Source organism: Gopherus flavomarginatus, chromosome 1, assembly GCF_025201925.1.
Source record: "Gopherus flavomarginatus isolate rGopFla2 chromosome 1, rGopFla2.mat.asm, whole genome shotgun sequence".
NCBI lineage: Eukaryota > Metazoa > Chordata > Testudines > Testudinidae > Gopherus > Gopherus flavomarginatus.
This window is the reverse complement of record NC_066617.1, coordinates 88,932,480-88,949,770: the sequence shown is the minus strand read 5'-3', so window position 1 is coordinate 88,949,770 and position 17,291 is coordinate 88,932,480. Positions and strand designations below refer to the sequence as shown.

The 17,291-nt window shown below is 38.3% G+C and overlaps 1 protein-coding gene across 3 annotated transcripts in view; it reads left to right on the top strand.

The window, feature by feature from the left end:
- CDK17 (cyclin dependent kinase 17) overlaps positions 1-16,438 on the top strand; it is a 179,033-nt gene extending 162,595 nt beyond the window's left edge. For all 3 annotated transcript variants that reach the window (XM_050935544.1, XM_050935541.1, XM_050935542.1), the window contains 9 exons: positions 1,516-1,578; positions 5,206-5,329; positions 9,192-9,312; positions 9,839-9,936; positions 10,278-10,383; positions 11,312-11,354; positions 13,587-13,677; positions 14,234-14,311; positions 14,755-16,438. In XM_050935544.1, coding sequence (XP_050791501.1) covers positions 1,516-1,578; positions 5,206-5,329; positions 9,192-9,312; positions 9,839-9,936; positions 10,278-10,383; positions 11,312-11,354; positions 13,587-13,677; positions 14,234-14,311; positions 14,755-14,792 — 762 coding nt within the window. In that variant the 3' untranslated portion in view covers positions 14,793-16,438. The remainder of the gene's footprint in view (positions 1-1,515; positions 1,579-5,205; positions 5,330-9,191; positions 9,313-9,838; positions 9,937-10,277; positions 10,384-11,311; positions 11,355-13,586; positions 13,678-14,233; positions 14,312-14,754) is intronic.
- Positions 16,439-17,291: the final 853 nt, after the last annotated feature.

Genomic DNA, 17,291 nt, shown 5'->3' with positions numbered 1-17,291 from the left:
ATCATTTTTGTTGCCCTTTTCTGAACCTTCTCCAGTTCCAATTTATCTTTTTTGAGATGTGGCAATCACATCTGCTCACAGTATTTAAGATGTAGGCGTACTGTGAATTTATATATAGGCAATATGATATTTTCTGTCTTATTATCTATCACTTTCTTAATGATGACCAACATTCTGTTCACTTTTTTGATTGCTGCTGCATGTTGAGTAGGTGTTTTCAGAGAACTATCCACAGTGACTCCAAGATCTCTTTTTTGAGTGGTAACAGCTAATTTAGACCCCATCATTTTATATGTGTAGTTAGGATTTTGTTTTCCAATGTGCATTACTTTGCATTTATCAACATTGAATTTCATCTGCCATTTTGTTGCCCAATCACCCAGTTCTGAGAGACCCTTTTGTAGCTCTTTGCTGTCTGCCTCGGACTTACAAAACTACTCAAGGTAGTTATCATCTGCAAATTTTACCACCTCAGGGCTGGTCTACACTAGTGGGGGAAATCGATCTAAGATACGCAACTTCAGCTACATGAATAGCGTAGCTGAAGTCGAAGTATCTTAGTTCGAGTTACCTACCGTCCTCACGGCGCGGGATCGACTTCCGCGGCTCCCCCTGTCGACTCTGCTACCGCTGTTCACGTTGGTGGAGTTCCAGAGTCGACAGCAGCTCGTTCGGGGATCAATATATCGCGTCTAGATGAGACGCGATATATCGATCCCCGAGAAATCAATTGCTACCCGCCGATACGGTAGGTAGTGAAGTCATAGCCTCAGTTATTATACTTCTGGACCAAAATGCTCACTTAAACCAAAATTATGGTTTTAGAAGTAAGTGGACAGAGAATAAAATAATTGCAGTATTATGTTGAATGTATTGGTACTGTGAGGCACCTAGCATACTTGCAGGTGCTGTAAAACAATAATAGTATAGAAATTACTATTTTACATTTCTTTTGAAACAGGGATGTTAAATATTATGGCCTACATTTTCAAACTTGAGTACCTACACTTAGACACCTAAGTCACTTTCCTGCATGATACAGATTGATAAATCATGTGTTGTTTTAGCTTTTTTTCACTCCATATTATATATACATTTGCTGAAATTATTCTAACCATGTCTATGGTAACTGTGATGAAACATCTAAAGGTGTAGTGCACAGAGTTAATGAAAACTTAGTTTTCTTCCAAATAAAGAGAATGGGTAATAATTAAAATTCAACATAACATAAAGCCTTTGGGGAAAAAAATAAAATGTAGTATATAATAAGTAGAACTGATCTGAAAATGTTGGGACACGGGGGAGTTTGGTGGAACACTTTTACTTTCTTTATGGGCGGGGTGGGGGGTGTTTCCTGTCTTTGGGTTTTTTATTTATTTTTTTTTTATCTGATGAAAACTCAAAATTTTCCACACCACAGAGATACTTTTTGTGAAAAATTCCATTGAATCAAAAGCTCAGTTTTCTGTCAAAAAACTGTTTTAAATTAAACAGTGGTGGTGATTTTTTTGACAGGACAAGGACCTTAAGCAGTACATGGATGACTGTGGTAACATCATGAGTATGCACAATGTAAAGGTGAGTGAATGTTTTTTTAATGATAATGATTGATTTCAAACATTTTTTGTTCTGATTTTAAAACCACAGGGAACTTACAACTTAGTTACTCACAACTTTTCTTTCTGATAATAACAGATACAGTCATATTGAAGAGTTTAATGACACAAATCATGGCTTTAGTAAAAGTTGTGTTCTTTTTTAAATATTTTCCTATTGGGAAATAAGATTTTTAACAGAACAGTGTGTCCCCTTTAATGACAGTTATGTCCTGTTCCATGACCTAGGCCATGTCTACACTACAAAATTATGTTGACCTAACTTATGCCAGCGTACAGCCACTACAGTTATTAAATCGCTTGTGTCTGTGCACACTTGGCTCATTACGTTGGCCGTGCGCATCCTCACTGAGAGCACTTGAATTGATTGTATTGTCAGTGTAGGGCATTGTGGGATGGCTCCTGAAAGCCAGTGCCAATTGACGTAAGCAACACAGTATCTATACTGCCACTGCATTGACCTAATTACATCCACCGTGATTCTATGCCATTCATGGAGGCAGTGGTACTAAATCAGCGTACAGAGAACGTTTGCCAGCTTCTTCACTTCCACAGCTAGATCAATACAAAGCAGCTTACATCGACCTAACCATGCAGTGTAGACCAGGCCTTAGCCTGTAGATCAGGCATTCTGAGACTTATGCTTTCTCTGGCATGATTGCATGACCAACATGGGAATAAGCCCTTCTGTGCAATGGGAGGGGCCAACTGACATTCACATGGTATGGCTATAAGATTTTTTTTAAAAGCCTGTAGCTCATTCAAGGGAGAGATCTCCAGGGAGTACAAAGACTCTCTTGCAATACATTCATGATGATGGTAGGCCAAGATTCAGGGACAGCCCTTGGAAGGAAAGCTGTGGAGAATCTTGTACCAAAAGGAGGAGGACTGTAGTTCCTAGAAAGGAGGGCCACAGAGAACTATGTTCCAGAGGGCAAAAGACTGCTATCAGAAGGGCTGTGGATGGAGCCCAGGGAATGGCTTAGAGGTACTGTGTTGCGCTCAGAAAAGAGCCAAGTAAAGTAGGAGCAGGGAAGGAACCTTATCTGTTGAACCCAATACTGAAACAGAAAAGAACTGTTTAAAGGGACTTGGAAAGGAACCACTTGTGCTTGGAAGGGCCAAGGGAACTGTTCATATTATTTTGCACAATAGTTTAGTAAACCAGGCCCCAAGAAGGCAGAACACTATTTTGAAATGCCTTGGAGCTAGAAGGGAAAATGGGGGAAACTGAAGCGGAGGTAACAGTGTTGCCCAGCCCATGGTACGGCTTATGCTGGACTTCAGTCAGCTTAATTATTTATCAGTATGTAATTTGTATAGAGGATGTTAACTGTTCATCAAAGGTATGTGGGGAATATTTCTACTCCTGTCATCATTGAATGGAAGTGTACTTTAAGAAAACAACGAGGAGTCGTGGCACCTTAAAGACTAACAGGTTTATTTGGGCATAAGTTTTCATGGATAAAAAATCACTTCTTCAGATGCAAGAAGTGTATTTTGTTACTTTGCAAGTGGTTGTCCTAAAAAACAAAGCCATGCATGCACACACATGCAGGGAAAATTGGTTTGATACTTGTACAATAGTTAATGGCACAATTGTGGATGATGACATAATGTACAAGAATAGTATTCGTTTACATGTGTTTCATGCACATTCCAGCAGAATTGTTGTCCCTATTTTTACCTTCACATTATATTGTAAAGTCCTTTCTTTGTTGAAGTACTGTAGGTTTCGATTTGGATATTGGTTACTGTTTGTCGTTTCGTTTTTTTCTGTTTCCACATTAGCTTTAATGTCCTTGGGAGGCAAAATCAATCGTCAGCCTGCTTTGTTGTCTCTTTTGGGACAGAGTGAAGAGGAAAATTCTTTAATGTAAATTCCCATATCTCCTTTAAAGAGATTGAAAAAGATGAAGAGGACATGTTAAAAAATCTTAGATGAACATGAAGAGAAAGATCTTGCAGCATGTTTTTGTAGTTTGAAGCTAACCTCTTTATAAACTATCTGTGAGTGCCTGAATGGCCATTGATAGCCCTCCAACAATATAGGCTTAACTAGGTGAGGCAGGACTTAGTGGCCCACAGCCTGCATTTTTAACATGCATGGTCCCAATTTTTCTACCCCAATGGAGATAATCCCATTGTGATATAAGCAAACTGAGGTTAGACAAATATAACCTGGAGCTTGCCTGTTTGTTGTATAAGTTTGTGGAAGACTTGGGAGTGTCATCTGCTACAAAAATAACCCATGTGTTGGGAAACTGTGTTATATAAAAACTTTCTGGTATTTCCCCTCAAAAGAACTAATCATGATGAGTCTGTCATGCTGACTGACCTTCTGCTCTGCATAAGTGTCGTCTGTACATTTCCTAATCAGTAATCTTCTGTCTGCTCACTCCCCTTCACCAGACTAAGGATTGTTGTGGGACAACTGGTGCTAGAAGTAGTTACGTAGAAGCACCATGCTCACATGCAGGCACTCTACACATGAAGCAATTGAAAAGCAGTTTTATTTATGAAATACCACAGGAAACTGATGAGGATGCTTAATCCTAGATTTTTGTGTGTGTGTGTGTAGTTGCTCTGTGCAGTAGTGTCCTTGGATGTGGAGCTACTGTTGCTGGCTGACAGCCCAAAGGAATAGAGGGTGACACACTATATGAAGATACAAACACAGCAAAGGGAAAATATCAGACACAACTAGTGGAGCATAATTTCCCCAATTATATTTCTTTGATTCGTTAATGTTTAGAGGTGTTGTACCTAATTACTTCTTCTGGTAGTCACTTTCCCTACCGTACAATAAATAAATTTACTTTACATCAGGAGTTGGCAACCTCTGGCACGCGGCTCCCTGGCGGGCCAGGCCAGTTTGTTTACCTGCCTTGTCGGCAGGTTCGGCTGACCGTGGCTCCCACTGGCCGCGATTCGCTGTCCCAGACCAATGGGGGTGGCGGGAAGTGGCACGGGTGAGGGATGTGCTGGCCACGGCTTCTCACCACCCCCATTGGCCTGGGACGGCGAACCGCGGCCAGTGGGAACCACGATCAGCCGAACCTGCTGACGCAGCAGGTAAACAAACTGGCCCGGCCCACCAGGGTGCTTACCCTGGCGAGCCGCATGCCAGAGGTTGCCGACCCCTGCTTTACATGGTGGGAGTAGAGTTGCATTTGTAAGAGAGAGTTCTATAGCAGAAGGGAATATCAGTATGGTAATTGAGAGTGTTACATGGAAAGACGTTTAGAGTGCAGTAGTAAATGCTTATAAAGTAAATAGCCACTTGATTCTCTTCTATTATATAGAGCAAATCACTCTCAAAATCTTTGATGTGCTAAGTGTTTCATAATAATGTTGTAGCTGGCTGGCATAAATAGGTCTTACATCTTTAAACAATAGTTATGATATTCAGACTACATTAGCATGGGAAAGTGACTTGCTTGTGTAAGAAGGTTTTTGTCTTGCTTGCAATGTAGCCATGTAATTGCTGCTCTGATGGCCCAAAACCTGCTATTAAGGGAAGAGTAACATGCTGCTTTGCACATTTGCCCATGAATATTTTTGAAAGTCTAATTTGTTTTTCTTTTAGCTATTTTTATACCAGATTCTGCGTGGCTTGGCCTATTGTCATAGGAGGAAGGTGCTACATCGAGACCTGAAGCCACAAAATCTACTCATTAATGAGAAAGGAGAACTAAAGCTAGCAGACTTTGGTATGGACTGAAAAAAAATTATTATTTTATTTGAGCAGTGTTTTCTTTACTGAGTTATAATTTTAAGAAAATCTTGGAAATAAACCAAGATTTATAAACCAGTAAACCTTGTTGAACCTAGAAATCATATGGGGGTAGGAGTGTTTATGTACATAAACCATTTGTAAGCAGCAGGGAAATTAATCACTGGAAATACATATTCACACCATTTCTGTATATATCTTTATCCATTCCAAAGGCTGTTACTGAAGCCAATATTGTGTAACTCTGACTAGCTTTATATAGCTGGTGAGATCCTGTCTTCATTTTTTTGGCTATTGCTTGTGTTCCCGTAAAGGGAAAACAATACGTTATTTAATTGAGATCATTAGGCCAGCTCCATGCTGCCAGAGGGTTTCTATGGCAGCTAGGATAGATACCTCCAGTGTGGTGTGTACTAAGCTGTCATTTGTAGCATGAGCTGACCTGAAAAAATAGATTTTTAAGTCCATTGTGTGCTGGATACCCCTATTGGTCAGCTCACTGAGGGAAGTCAGCCCACATGGTTTAAAGCTGCTGGAATTTCAGGTTTGCAGCTCATGTCTGACTTTTTGAAAGTCATCCAGATAATTCCTTTTAGTCTGTTAATCTAGTTTGGGTAAGAGTTTGATTGTTTGGCTTCAGCATTGCTGGTTTGTTGTTGGTTTGTTTGTTTTTTAATTTATTTCAGCATCCAACCTGAACTATGCCTCAGCCTTACAGCTCTTTCTATGCCTCATATATGGGATACAGTGATAAGTGTCATAGTTTTTTCTGTATTCATTCTGTCTGCCACTCCAGTTGCACACATCGTCTGTTAGTAGTTTTACCACCACTCACTTTTATCTGAGAAGGACCCTTACACCTTATTTATGCTCTTTTAGTTGACATTTTAAATTAAGTTAAATAATTTTTTCTCTCCAGTATGTGACATCACATGTTCACTCCTCATTAGTTTGTTTTATTTATTTATCCCACAAGAATTGTACCATGTTTTCAGAATAAAATACATTATATTCAGTTACAACTCAATCCCCTTGCCCCCGACACACTTTCTCCGGCAGGGGCAGCAGCCCTTTGGAAGCAGACCTGTATAAGGCTTTGTCTATACCACGCAGCTTTTAGTGACACAGGTGTGCCTCTACAGCCCCGCCACTAAAAGCTGCACAGTGTAGCTGTTGTTTGTTGGCAGCAGAAAGCTCTCCTGCCGACAAAAACTTTAACACACACACACACCCCCACAAGTGGCAGCAGCTTTGTCGGGCGGAGAGCGCTCCTGCTGACACAGCATCGTTTACACAAGCACTTTTCATCAGTTAAACTTTTGTTTTTTGGAGGGGTTCCTGAATGACAACAGTTTTGCCTACAAAGTTCCAGTGTAGACAAAGCCTAATTGAACTGTAATTAATCTTTTATATCACTAGCTTTCAGTTTGGTAGTTAGGACCCCAACCCTACCTTTGTTCCCTTTCTCTGGTTTTCTGATGAAGTCAATTTTCTTAGTAATTTGTGATTTCATCCTTGGACTCAGGAAATATTCCACAAACTGTATATCAATTCCTGTGGTATTTCCTTTGACTCAGTGGGAACAAACAGAAAGGATTTGGTTCAGAAATGCCTCTGAGGATGATCGATTGCACATAGTTGAATGTGAAATCGTAGGCAGGGAAAAGATGAGAACCCTCGATCTAGAGCCTGTATTTGTGTGCAGGTGATCTGGTTTCTGTGTACTGAACTGGAAAGCAAAAGTTGGACTTTGCAGTTTATTGGTCATCAATATGGTATATGTGTGAGCTGAAGTGTCAGCTGAGAATGAACTGAGTTGAGATTAAAAGTAACATTAGTGCTTCCTTTGAAACTGGTGATATACAGGCCAAATCATCACCACAGGGCCCAAGAAACTCCATGAACTTTATCTTGCAGAATTTTTCTACAAATAACTTTGTTAAGATGATGGGGAGGAGTGTTCCCCATCTGGTGAATTGTCAGAGGATCTGGCCCTCCTCACCTATGGACGTTCTAAGATACTTTGGGAAATCCAGTGAGCATCTACAATGGATTGGGGCATTCACGTGGATCCTGTTGCTACTAGCTATTATTCTCCATGTCAGTAAAGCTCCACTAGTAGCCATGTTACCATTGATTCCTCACCAACACCTGGACAAAAATTCCTCTGAAAGTAGCATTTGCCAGTAGAGAACAGAGGGTTGCCTAAGACAGTGCTGGCATGGTCTAGCATTATTACTCTGGGAAGTCTGTTTGGACATGGAGGGAGAGAGCAGTTTTCCTATGGCTCCACCACCTCATTGCCCAGCCATCCCCCTCACTCCCAATGTCACAGAGCTCTAGATGAGATAGAGCGTAGGGGATTCCATAGACTCAAGTGCAAGATGATGTCACATTGACGCAATGTGCCCTGCTGCTGATTAAATGTGAATAATCTCAGCATGTTTTGCTCCTTTTTCATGCCTCGGTGCTTGAAAGAAGAGTGGGCATTATCTAGTCCTATATATTTAAAGATGAATCACAGTTTTATCGGAAAAATATTGAACCCTATAAATATATAATTAATTATCCAAATTGGAAGGATAAGAAGTGTATTTATCAAGTATGTCATGCTAAACTTGCCTTTTAATAATTCTTCTATTCTATTAAAAAAAAATTCTTAAGCAGTACAGTACTTAACACTGGCACTACCCTATGCCCTTATTCTGCAGGAGTTTCTGATAGCTATGATAGGCCAAAATTTTAGTCTGACTTTATTTTTATATTTTGAGGATGACTCGCCCTCACCACCTCATCACTATAAGAAGGGAAGGGGGCAGCCTTTGTACTGATACTTTAGATCTGTGATTTCTCCCTGCTTGAGGTCCTTAACTGAGCCATTATCCAGGGAAAAATGCTTTGGGACAGCCAGCCATTTTAAAAATCCTTAATTTACATTCTAATTTGATGTGGTTCTGCCAAATTGAGGTGTCAATCAGTCTCAAGGGCTAGATTGCTCTCAGCTGATTTATATCCCCAAACAACCAAAAATATATTTACATTGATGATAACTGAAATTTATGAAAGCAAGAAAAATGCTGCTTGAAAAGTTACTAAGGTTTGATTTAAGGATATTTACTTGGTATTTTTCATTATATGATATTGACAATTTGTGCTTTAACGATTATAAAGCTTTAACTTCTTGAATCTCAATGTCTGGTGTCATTAAATAATTGTCTAACCCCTCCAATGGGTGAATCCCTTCATTTCCTGCAACAGTGAAAAGTTAAATCAATAAAAACAAACATAAAAAAGCATAACAATAACCATCAATATTGTCCATCAAAAAATGACAAAAAAGAATAAATTTTGCCAAGCCTCATTATAGTAATATTTTACATTTATTTCAAAAGTGAAACACTTTAAAAAAAATTGAGTTGCTGAGTGATAATATCCTGATCTAGCACATCACTTACAAAACACAAGCACTTAAAAGTAAGGAAGTGAATAATTAAGACCATTGTAAATCTTACAGTGCCCATATGATAAGCAAATTATTCTCAAGTATAAAGTAATGCTTATTTCATCACAACAAAACAACCTTAACTCTGAAAGAATGCTATTCCTTTTGGATCAGAAATAACGGGTGTTGTGAATGGTCAGTATGATTTCATTCATTTTTGAGATGTTTGCAATAATGTCACTGCTTTGCACCACTTAGCAATGCATCAGACTAAAAATGAGGAAGCCAAGAAAGCAGAAGCACAAACAAAAGCAAATAGATATACACAATATTTTAATTGCGGGAAATGGTACATGCCATTACAGAAAAAACACATGACTTTTTTTTTTGTTTGAAGGTTTGGCTAGAGCAAAGTCTGTTCCTACAAAGACCTACTCCAATGAAGTTGTCACATTATGGTACAGGCCACCTGATGTTCTCCTTGGATCTTCAGAATATTCAACTCAAATTGACATGTGGTAGGTTTGTTTTGGTCAGACTTTAATTTTGTTCATACTCAAGTTGATGTGTTATAACTGTCTGTTAATTCTTGTAACTGAGTATAATGACTCCTCAAAATTTCAGACAACTTCTGCAGGGTTACCTTTAAGATATGATAAATAAAATTGCTAATAAAGAAAGTTGCTAACAATGCATCAATAGTGTGATTCAATATTTAAATCCAGTTTGACATGATGGTATTATGATATTATATTGATTAAATATTTATCTTAAATGTCTAGTTTGTCAGTGCTTTGTGTGTGTGTTTTGGAAGGAAAAGCTATAATCTATGTATTGCAGAGGTTTTGTTCAGCACTTGTGAACTGTTTGGCTGTTATTTTCCTCATTTACATCAATATTTCCAATAGAGGTATATAGTTAATGGTAAATATAGTTAATCCACAAATATATTGAGGAGCAGAATGTTTTAAAAGGTAAATTTTTTGTTTGTTTATTTTTTACTTACTTACTTATTCATCTTGCTTTTCCTTTGTCTTTATAAAGGGGTGTTGGATGCATATTTTTCGAAATGGCATCTGGAAGACCTCTCTTTCCTGGTTCAACTGTTGAAGATGAACTGCACTTAATTTTCAGACTTCTGGGTAAATTGAATATTGTTACCAATAATATTACACTTGTAGATTTACTTCACCCTTCTACAAGAGCATTTTTGAAAAAGAATTTGTTACTATAAGGTACAGATCAGATCCTTTTTCTGTAAAGAGGAATAAACTTTAACGTATTTATTCATCTTCACCTAAATGCAACATCACTCATTTTGTACAAGGTTGAATCTGTACATTTTAAACAAAATGTCTGAAGTTGGAGAACAGTCCCTTTTCGATTGTGATATGTTCCTGGGCTAAATGCTTAAAATTTATTTTTGTCTTGTCTATAATTAATATAACTTCTATATATTTAATTTGTTTTGATTTAAACACAGGAACTCCTTCTCAAGAAACATGGCCGGGCATTTCTTCCAATGATGAATTTAGGAACTACAACTTTCCCAAATACAAACCACAGCCTCTAATCAACCATGCACCAAGGTATTTTATGTTTCACTACTAGAATTTCTACTTGTACAGTGGCTGCTATATTTTTGTGTCTATGCACCTATTTTTACACAAGAACAAGTTTCCATGTATACTGTGCTGTTACATGTTAACTATATGTCCCTTAAAAGACCACATGTCAAACTACATGCTGTAGGCTGAAGTTAATGGTATCGAGCAGAGTTCATTAATTTGAGATTTAGCACTGCTGTGTTTCTGATTACTCAGAGCACTGTAAATCCAAACACTGAGATTCAGTAGTGGCATATTTAACTGTTATTTATAATGTCTACATAGTAGGACTATTCGCACTGCACCTAGTGAATTCCCAAAGTCCTGTCCCATCATGTAGTAGGATTATTGTAAAATCTGGGAAGAATTATTTGATACAGTCTATTCTGTGGTGGTTCTAAAGCCCTGGTTAGGAATCTGAAGGGTCTGTATCTAGTACATTTCAAGTATCACTGCCATAACTGAACTTTTCAGCAAAGCCAAGAACGTTTCTTTTGATTGTAAAGAAACATAGTTTTGCACTCTTGCCCTCCTATCCAGTCAGTGGGTTTAAGTTTTGAAAACTATTGGGAAACAATAAAATTGCTAATGTCAGATGATCTTGTCAGCCTGTTGAGTCACAATCCAGGAGTCACGGTCCTTCTCTATCTCTCTACTGATTTATCATCAATAAATTCTACAACTGATGTGATCACACTCAGCCTTTTGAGATGTAGGGATATCTTTATGTACGTACATATGCATATACACAAACACACAGAAGATGTTCAACGTGTAAGTATTTCTTTAATTTTTAATTAAATTAATTTTGTTTTGAAGTGGAATATAATCTTACGAAATCCACTCCATTCTAACTTTGCACTTAAGAATATTGCTCACTAAACTATTTGGTGTTTTTTGTTATTTCTAGGCTAGACTCCGAAGGAATTGAATTGATAGCAAAGTTTCTTCAGGTAATATGCTTTCCATGTTTTAGCTCTTTTAAAATGTATTTTTGGATTCCTTTTTAAAGGCTCATATCCACAAAATCAGTTACATCATATATGCATTTGAAGTTTGACTAGGGCTTTAAGTACAGTTGATGAGAGGGTCAGTGTGTGCTAAGATTTTTTCACAGTTACTTTAGTAAAAGTCATGAACAGGGAATAAACAAAAATTCACAGAGCCCGTGAACTGTCCATTACGTTACTAAAAATAACCAGAGGCAGGGCTAGGTAGGGGGAGGAATGGAGTCCCATGGCGGGGAGGGGCGGACAGGCTGAGCCCCCCCACCATGACAGAGGGCACTGCCCTGACTCCAGTGACTGCAAAGGGGGGTGCAGCCATGGGAGATACACAGACCTTGCTCCAGAGCTGGCCCAGCTGCCAAGCAGGGGTGCGCAGCCTGACTGCAGCCCCAGCCACGTCCCGCCACAGTGGCAGGGGCACACAGTCCTGGGAAGCCGTAACGGCGGACGCAGGGTCCCCGCTGCAGCCTCTGGGGCTGGGGCGCACACCCCTGACTGCAGCCCCGCCAAGCCCGGGACACTGCGAGGCTGGGGCATGCAGCCCCGCCAAACCTGGGAGGCTGCAGGGCTGGTGCACACAGTCCCCACCAAGCCTGGGATGCCATGGAGCTGGGGAGCACAGCCCCAGGTGCAGACCCCACCAAGTCCTGGACAACACTAGGCGGGGACACACAGCCCCGTCTGCTGCCCCCAGAGGAAGCCACGTGGCTAGGGCTGCAGGGTCCTTGTTCCAGCCAGCACCTGTTGCAGGGCAAAGATACACAGTCCCGCCTCCTCCTCCTCCTGAATCCCTAGAGGCCAGCAAAGTCACTGCCGTGACCTCCGTGACTAAATTGTAGCCTTAGTGGTAGCTAACTAAGTGGGTTGTAGTCCACTTACCCCCCAAGAATTCAGGGATTGTGCTCTAATTTTACATGGCCACATTTTTCTTTTCCTGGCTTTTATAAAATAAAATGTAATCCATATAGCTTAATTCTCACTACATTTCTTAACAGTTAAAACTGAGTTCAGCAAACCTAGGCGTGTAGCACATAGTCAACAGCAAAATGAGCCAAGGGGAGAAGAAAGTTAAGATACCCAAGAATAAAATCTTAAAATAAAGTCAGACTAAAATCTTAGAAAAACAGAATGTAAAAAGAGAGCATTTAGGTACAGTAATTTTATTATATGTATGAATTTAATAAATATGGTTCTGGCTAACAAGTGCTTTTCATGGTTAGGCTTTGCCTTTCTGCGTTCAGGCAGCAAGCTGGACTGTATGTGCTTCCTTTCCACATTGGAAGTCATTTTAGAAGTAAGCTGAGTCCTAGGGATTAGGCTGAGGAATCTGCCCCAAATCATTGGCTGTATGGTGGGAGCCCTGTAACTGAAGTGTGGACCCAGTTAAATGCGTGGTATGTGAGATGAGTTGAAGATATTCTGCCTGTACTTAGTATAAAATTAAGAAAGTTGCACCCTGCTGCTTAAAAGCCACCCCAGTATCTGTCTTTTATTCAGCTGTGTATCCTGAGCAAACACTACCTGCACTACTCGTGCCTGAAATTTGTTCTTGCATGCTTAGCAAGTTTTCTTAGTAAAATAAAGTCATCATCGTCTTTGGGTCCAAAAATGCAAACGCAACACCAGTTGAGTACACTGTTATGGATCAGGAGTTTGTGTGAAATCCTCTTTAACAGAAAGTGCTGCAGGGGTAGGGAGCCTATGGCACACGTGCCAAAGGTGGCACGCGAGCTGATTTTCAGTGGCACTTACACTGCCTGGGTCCTGGCCACCTGTCTGGGGGGCTCTGCATTTTAATTTAATTTTAAATGAAGCTTCTTAAACATTTTAAAAACCTTATTTACTTTACATGCAACACTAGTTTAGTTATATACTGTAGACTTATAGAAAGAGACTTTCTAAAAACATTAAAATGTATTGCTGGCACGTGAAACCTTAAATCAGAGTGAATAAATGAAGACTCAGCACACCACTTCTGAAAGGTTACCGACCCCTGGTGTAATGCATGGTGTTGCAAAATCTTTTTTAAAATCCAGGAGTGTGAGAGAGACCTTATTTCATTTCAGCTCAATACGAGCATATACAAATAACCCAATTTCAATCTTTTAATTAATTGTCACTAGAAAAACTGTAAGGAAAACGAAAATATATTTTTGATTAAATCCTTTGTGTTAACAGTATGAATCTAAGAGAAGAGTTTCGGCAGAAGAGGCTATGAAACACGCATACTTCAGAAGTCTAGGAACAAGGATACAAGCTTTGCCTGAAAGTAAGAGAAATAAGAAAGTAGTAATGTGCCATTGACTTTGGTTGAGAATATCTTTATTTTATTAATAGCAGCACGACGCATTATCTAAATTAAACTCTAAAAACACCAAAGATCTTTTGACATGGTGCGTCGGTATTTAAACAGATAAAGTATGTTACATCACAAGATGGGTAACTTTCTTAGGCAAAACTCTGAAAGACAAATCAACAGCGTCAATTCAAAATATAGTGGATTTTCTATTTACACAAGTTGTTAAAGATATTTTTGTTGGTTTGCATAGAAAAAAAATATAGTTTATAATGAGTAGATTTGTGAGTGAGACTTTTGTGTGTCTTGTTTTTACTTGCAGGGTGCCCAATTCTTAAAGAAAATTCATGAGATATCAAGGCACATTAGTGGGCTCAGATATTTATCAGCATTTTAGGGGAGGTAGTTTATCTATTCCAGATGAGGATGTGCTTTTTCCAGATTTATATTGGTGTAACTGAGAATAGAATTTCGTCAATAAAATGTAATCACATTTGAGTGCGAACTTCATTTTCTTTTATTGTTACAGGTGTCTCTATATTCAGTCTGAAAGAGATTCAGTTGCAGAAAGACCCTGGCTTTCGAAATTCCTCTTACCCCGAGACAGGTATGGAAACATTCTTCATGGTATGTTTCATGTTTTCAATCTAGAGTGCTGTGCTAGATGCACTATAAACTGAAAATAATGTGTAAAAATTATTTTTGTGACTATATGGAAATTATTCAGATTCATAAAATACATATACAGTTACACATACAAAAACAAATGAGTTTTACTTGAGATGGGAGGGATCAAGTAGCATGAAAACTGCACTTAAAAACAGTCACGGACTGACTGCTGAATAACTTGTCTGATACACAGTGGAAGGAGCACCAAATATATTGCATCAAAGGACAGAGAATACACTGGACTGCGTTAGCAAGAGATTTAATATAGGATCAGATATTACAGCAAAGGACATTTATAGAAACACATCTCAGGAGAGTGCCGTAACAGTGTATGTTGTAAGAATGCTTCAGTTTTTTAACAGAATTCATGTTATGTTTTAGCACATGGGAAGAACAGAAGGCAGAGCATGCTTTTTTAAAGGTGGTAATGCAGTTTCAAGCCCAAGAGTATCTCATCAATCAAGGACTCAGAACTGAAGTTTCTTTCGGTGGACTTGGAATCTCAGTTTGTCTACACTGTCCTCTTCGCAGTGGAGTCTTTTTATTTCCAACATGCAGATTATGTTTTTATATTTGTTGTCACAGTGTGACAATTTTTTGTACAGTTGATTTTAAGGTCTCCTCTGCCATTAGAGCCAGTAGGTTACAGCTATTGATGTAACTGTAGCTGCAATTTTTGTGCAGAACTGAGAAACACAGTGCATTATTTATTGCGGAATCATTGCTGCTAAATAACTACTGTCTGTATAGTTAACACAACAGTTGAATGCCTGAAAAAGTTGCAATGGCTTTAGAATATGTGAATGCATCTGTTTCTCTTCATAAACTGTTTTACTGCTGCAGTTTTGTATTTTTTAAACTGCAGTGTTTCCTGGAATGTAAACATAGCTTTGCTTGACTATAGGTGAATCATCTTTAACGCTCTAAGTTCACAGCACTTCCTTATTTAACATTGGCGATGCAGTAGACAAAATATTATAAAGCACATTTTGTTTTAAGAGAGTTGATTCAAACAAGTGAATGGTTATCTATTATTTGCTCTCAGATCTTATATCAGTTACAGGTAAAGGAGATGGGATGATAAATTTTGTCAGGATTTACTCTGATTGAAGATATTTGCACATTATTGTGCATATGGTTCCTCCTGATGCAATGACTTTTTTACCTGATTTTTAACCTAGTTAGAAATATAAATAGTAAAAAGATCATTTGTGTACATTATGCCCTGTTTTTCTTTTGAAACTATCTTTGTCTTTACAAGAGAACAGGATGACTAATTACAAGAGCGTGGGAATAATGTCCCATTTCGCACCCTCTTGTTGCTCCCTCATTACGACATTATTCACTTGAAATCAACTGGAAAGATGCAAATACATACTTGATAAGAACTCACTATATGATACAGACATTTGAAAACATGGGAACTTAGAGGGTTTTTAAGATCTTAGATGTTATCTGTTTACCAGAGATAGTAAACATGTTACTACTACGCTTATGCATCTCAGTGAGTATCATAAGTACACCCTTGGTAATGGTAACTATTTTTAAGCATTTGTGTTCACCTTTATGAACCTATTTGTTTAGTGCATCTTAAAGAGACTGTAAATCTTTATTGGTATATTTTGAAATGGTCATGTAAATCTTTGGCTGGTATATCATGAATATAGTCATAGATAACTTAATTTTTTCCTGACATTCACTGTAAAACATTCAGGGGTCCTACCATTTCGGTTCAGGAAATCTTGTAGTTTATTGTTATTTAACAGTATTAAGTGAACTTTTGTATATTTCATTTTAACTTTATTTGTGAATAGTGATTGTGGCATGTTTGGGAGCGTTTTATTAATATTTCTTGATACTGGTAAATTTAATTGGGATTTTTTTTTTATTTTCTGGAAGAGAAAAACTCATGTGTAATGGTGAATATTGGACCACTACTGCTTTTCAGCATTTGTAAACTGGTTTTATGTTAAAGAAACCCTGTAGGCCTAACAAACTGCTGTTATTTCTAACTGACAGACCTGTATTAATATTGTACTTTTGAAAGTATAAATATTATATGGAATTCCTTGGTTTTGTTTTGAAGTTTATAATTACAAAGGCTCTATGTTGTTAAAATATGGATTTGGTGAACTGCAGTGTTTTAGGGAGTTGTTAGTACAGCTCCATAAATAGCAGGACTGATTGATTCTAAACTTAGCTTATCACTAACTCTCATAACATTGAAGCAGTAGCAGTGGCATCAGCTGGACTCTTCAGTAACTGATCCTAGAAGGGATTTTACCGGGCAAAATGGCCTCATCGTAATTACTGAGTGTCCAATTCTTCAGTTAGAGGAAATATCCCATGGATGTCAGGTAGGCGTTTTGCCTAAGACTCAGGGTCCAATGCATACATGTGCTTCCCATTGATATCAGTGGGAGAGCTCTAAGTACGTCGAAAGGCAGATTTTCCTGCGAGGAAGAACTGAAAAGATTGTCCCTAGATATCTTATATTTTTATACATTCAGTACGGAAATCTGATATAGACTGCAATGTATTAGTAAACTTTGCAGGAAAAAAAGACTGAAGTGTCATGTATTTCCTAAGCTAGATATCAGAAGAAACTGTCTAGTTGTGTACATACGAATTAAACAAGATTTGGAATAAAATGCTCTATGTGGAGACAGTAGAAATTAACATTAATAAGACTCTACTATTTTAAATTATGCCTAGATTACATTTGTAAGACCAATAAATCAAAATCTGGCATTTTTTAATGATTCAAGGGTAAGAACTTTTTATCAGTAAAATGTTTATATAGCTACATTTGGAAGCTTCTTATGGAGTCACAACTGGCATCTCTGTAATTAAGGATGAGTCATTTTGCACTCAAAGCAGGAATTCATTCTCTTGCTTATGTATGAAAAATACTGTGT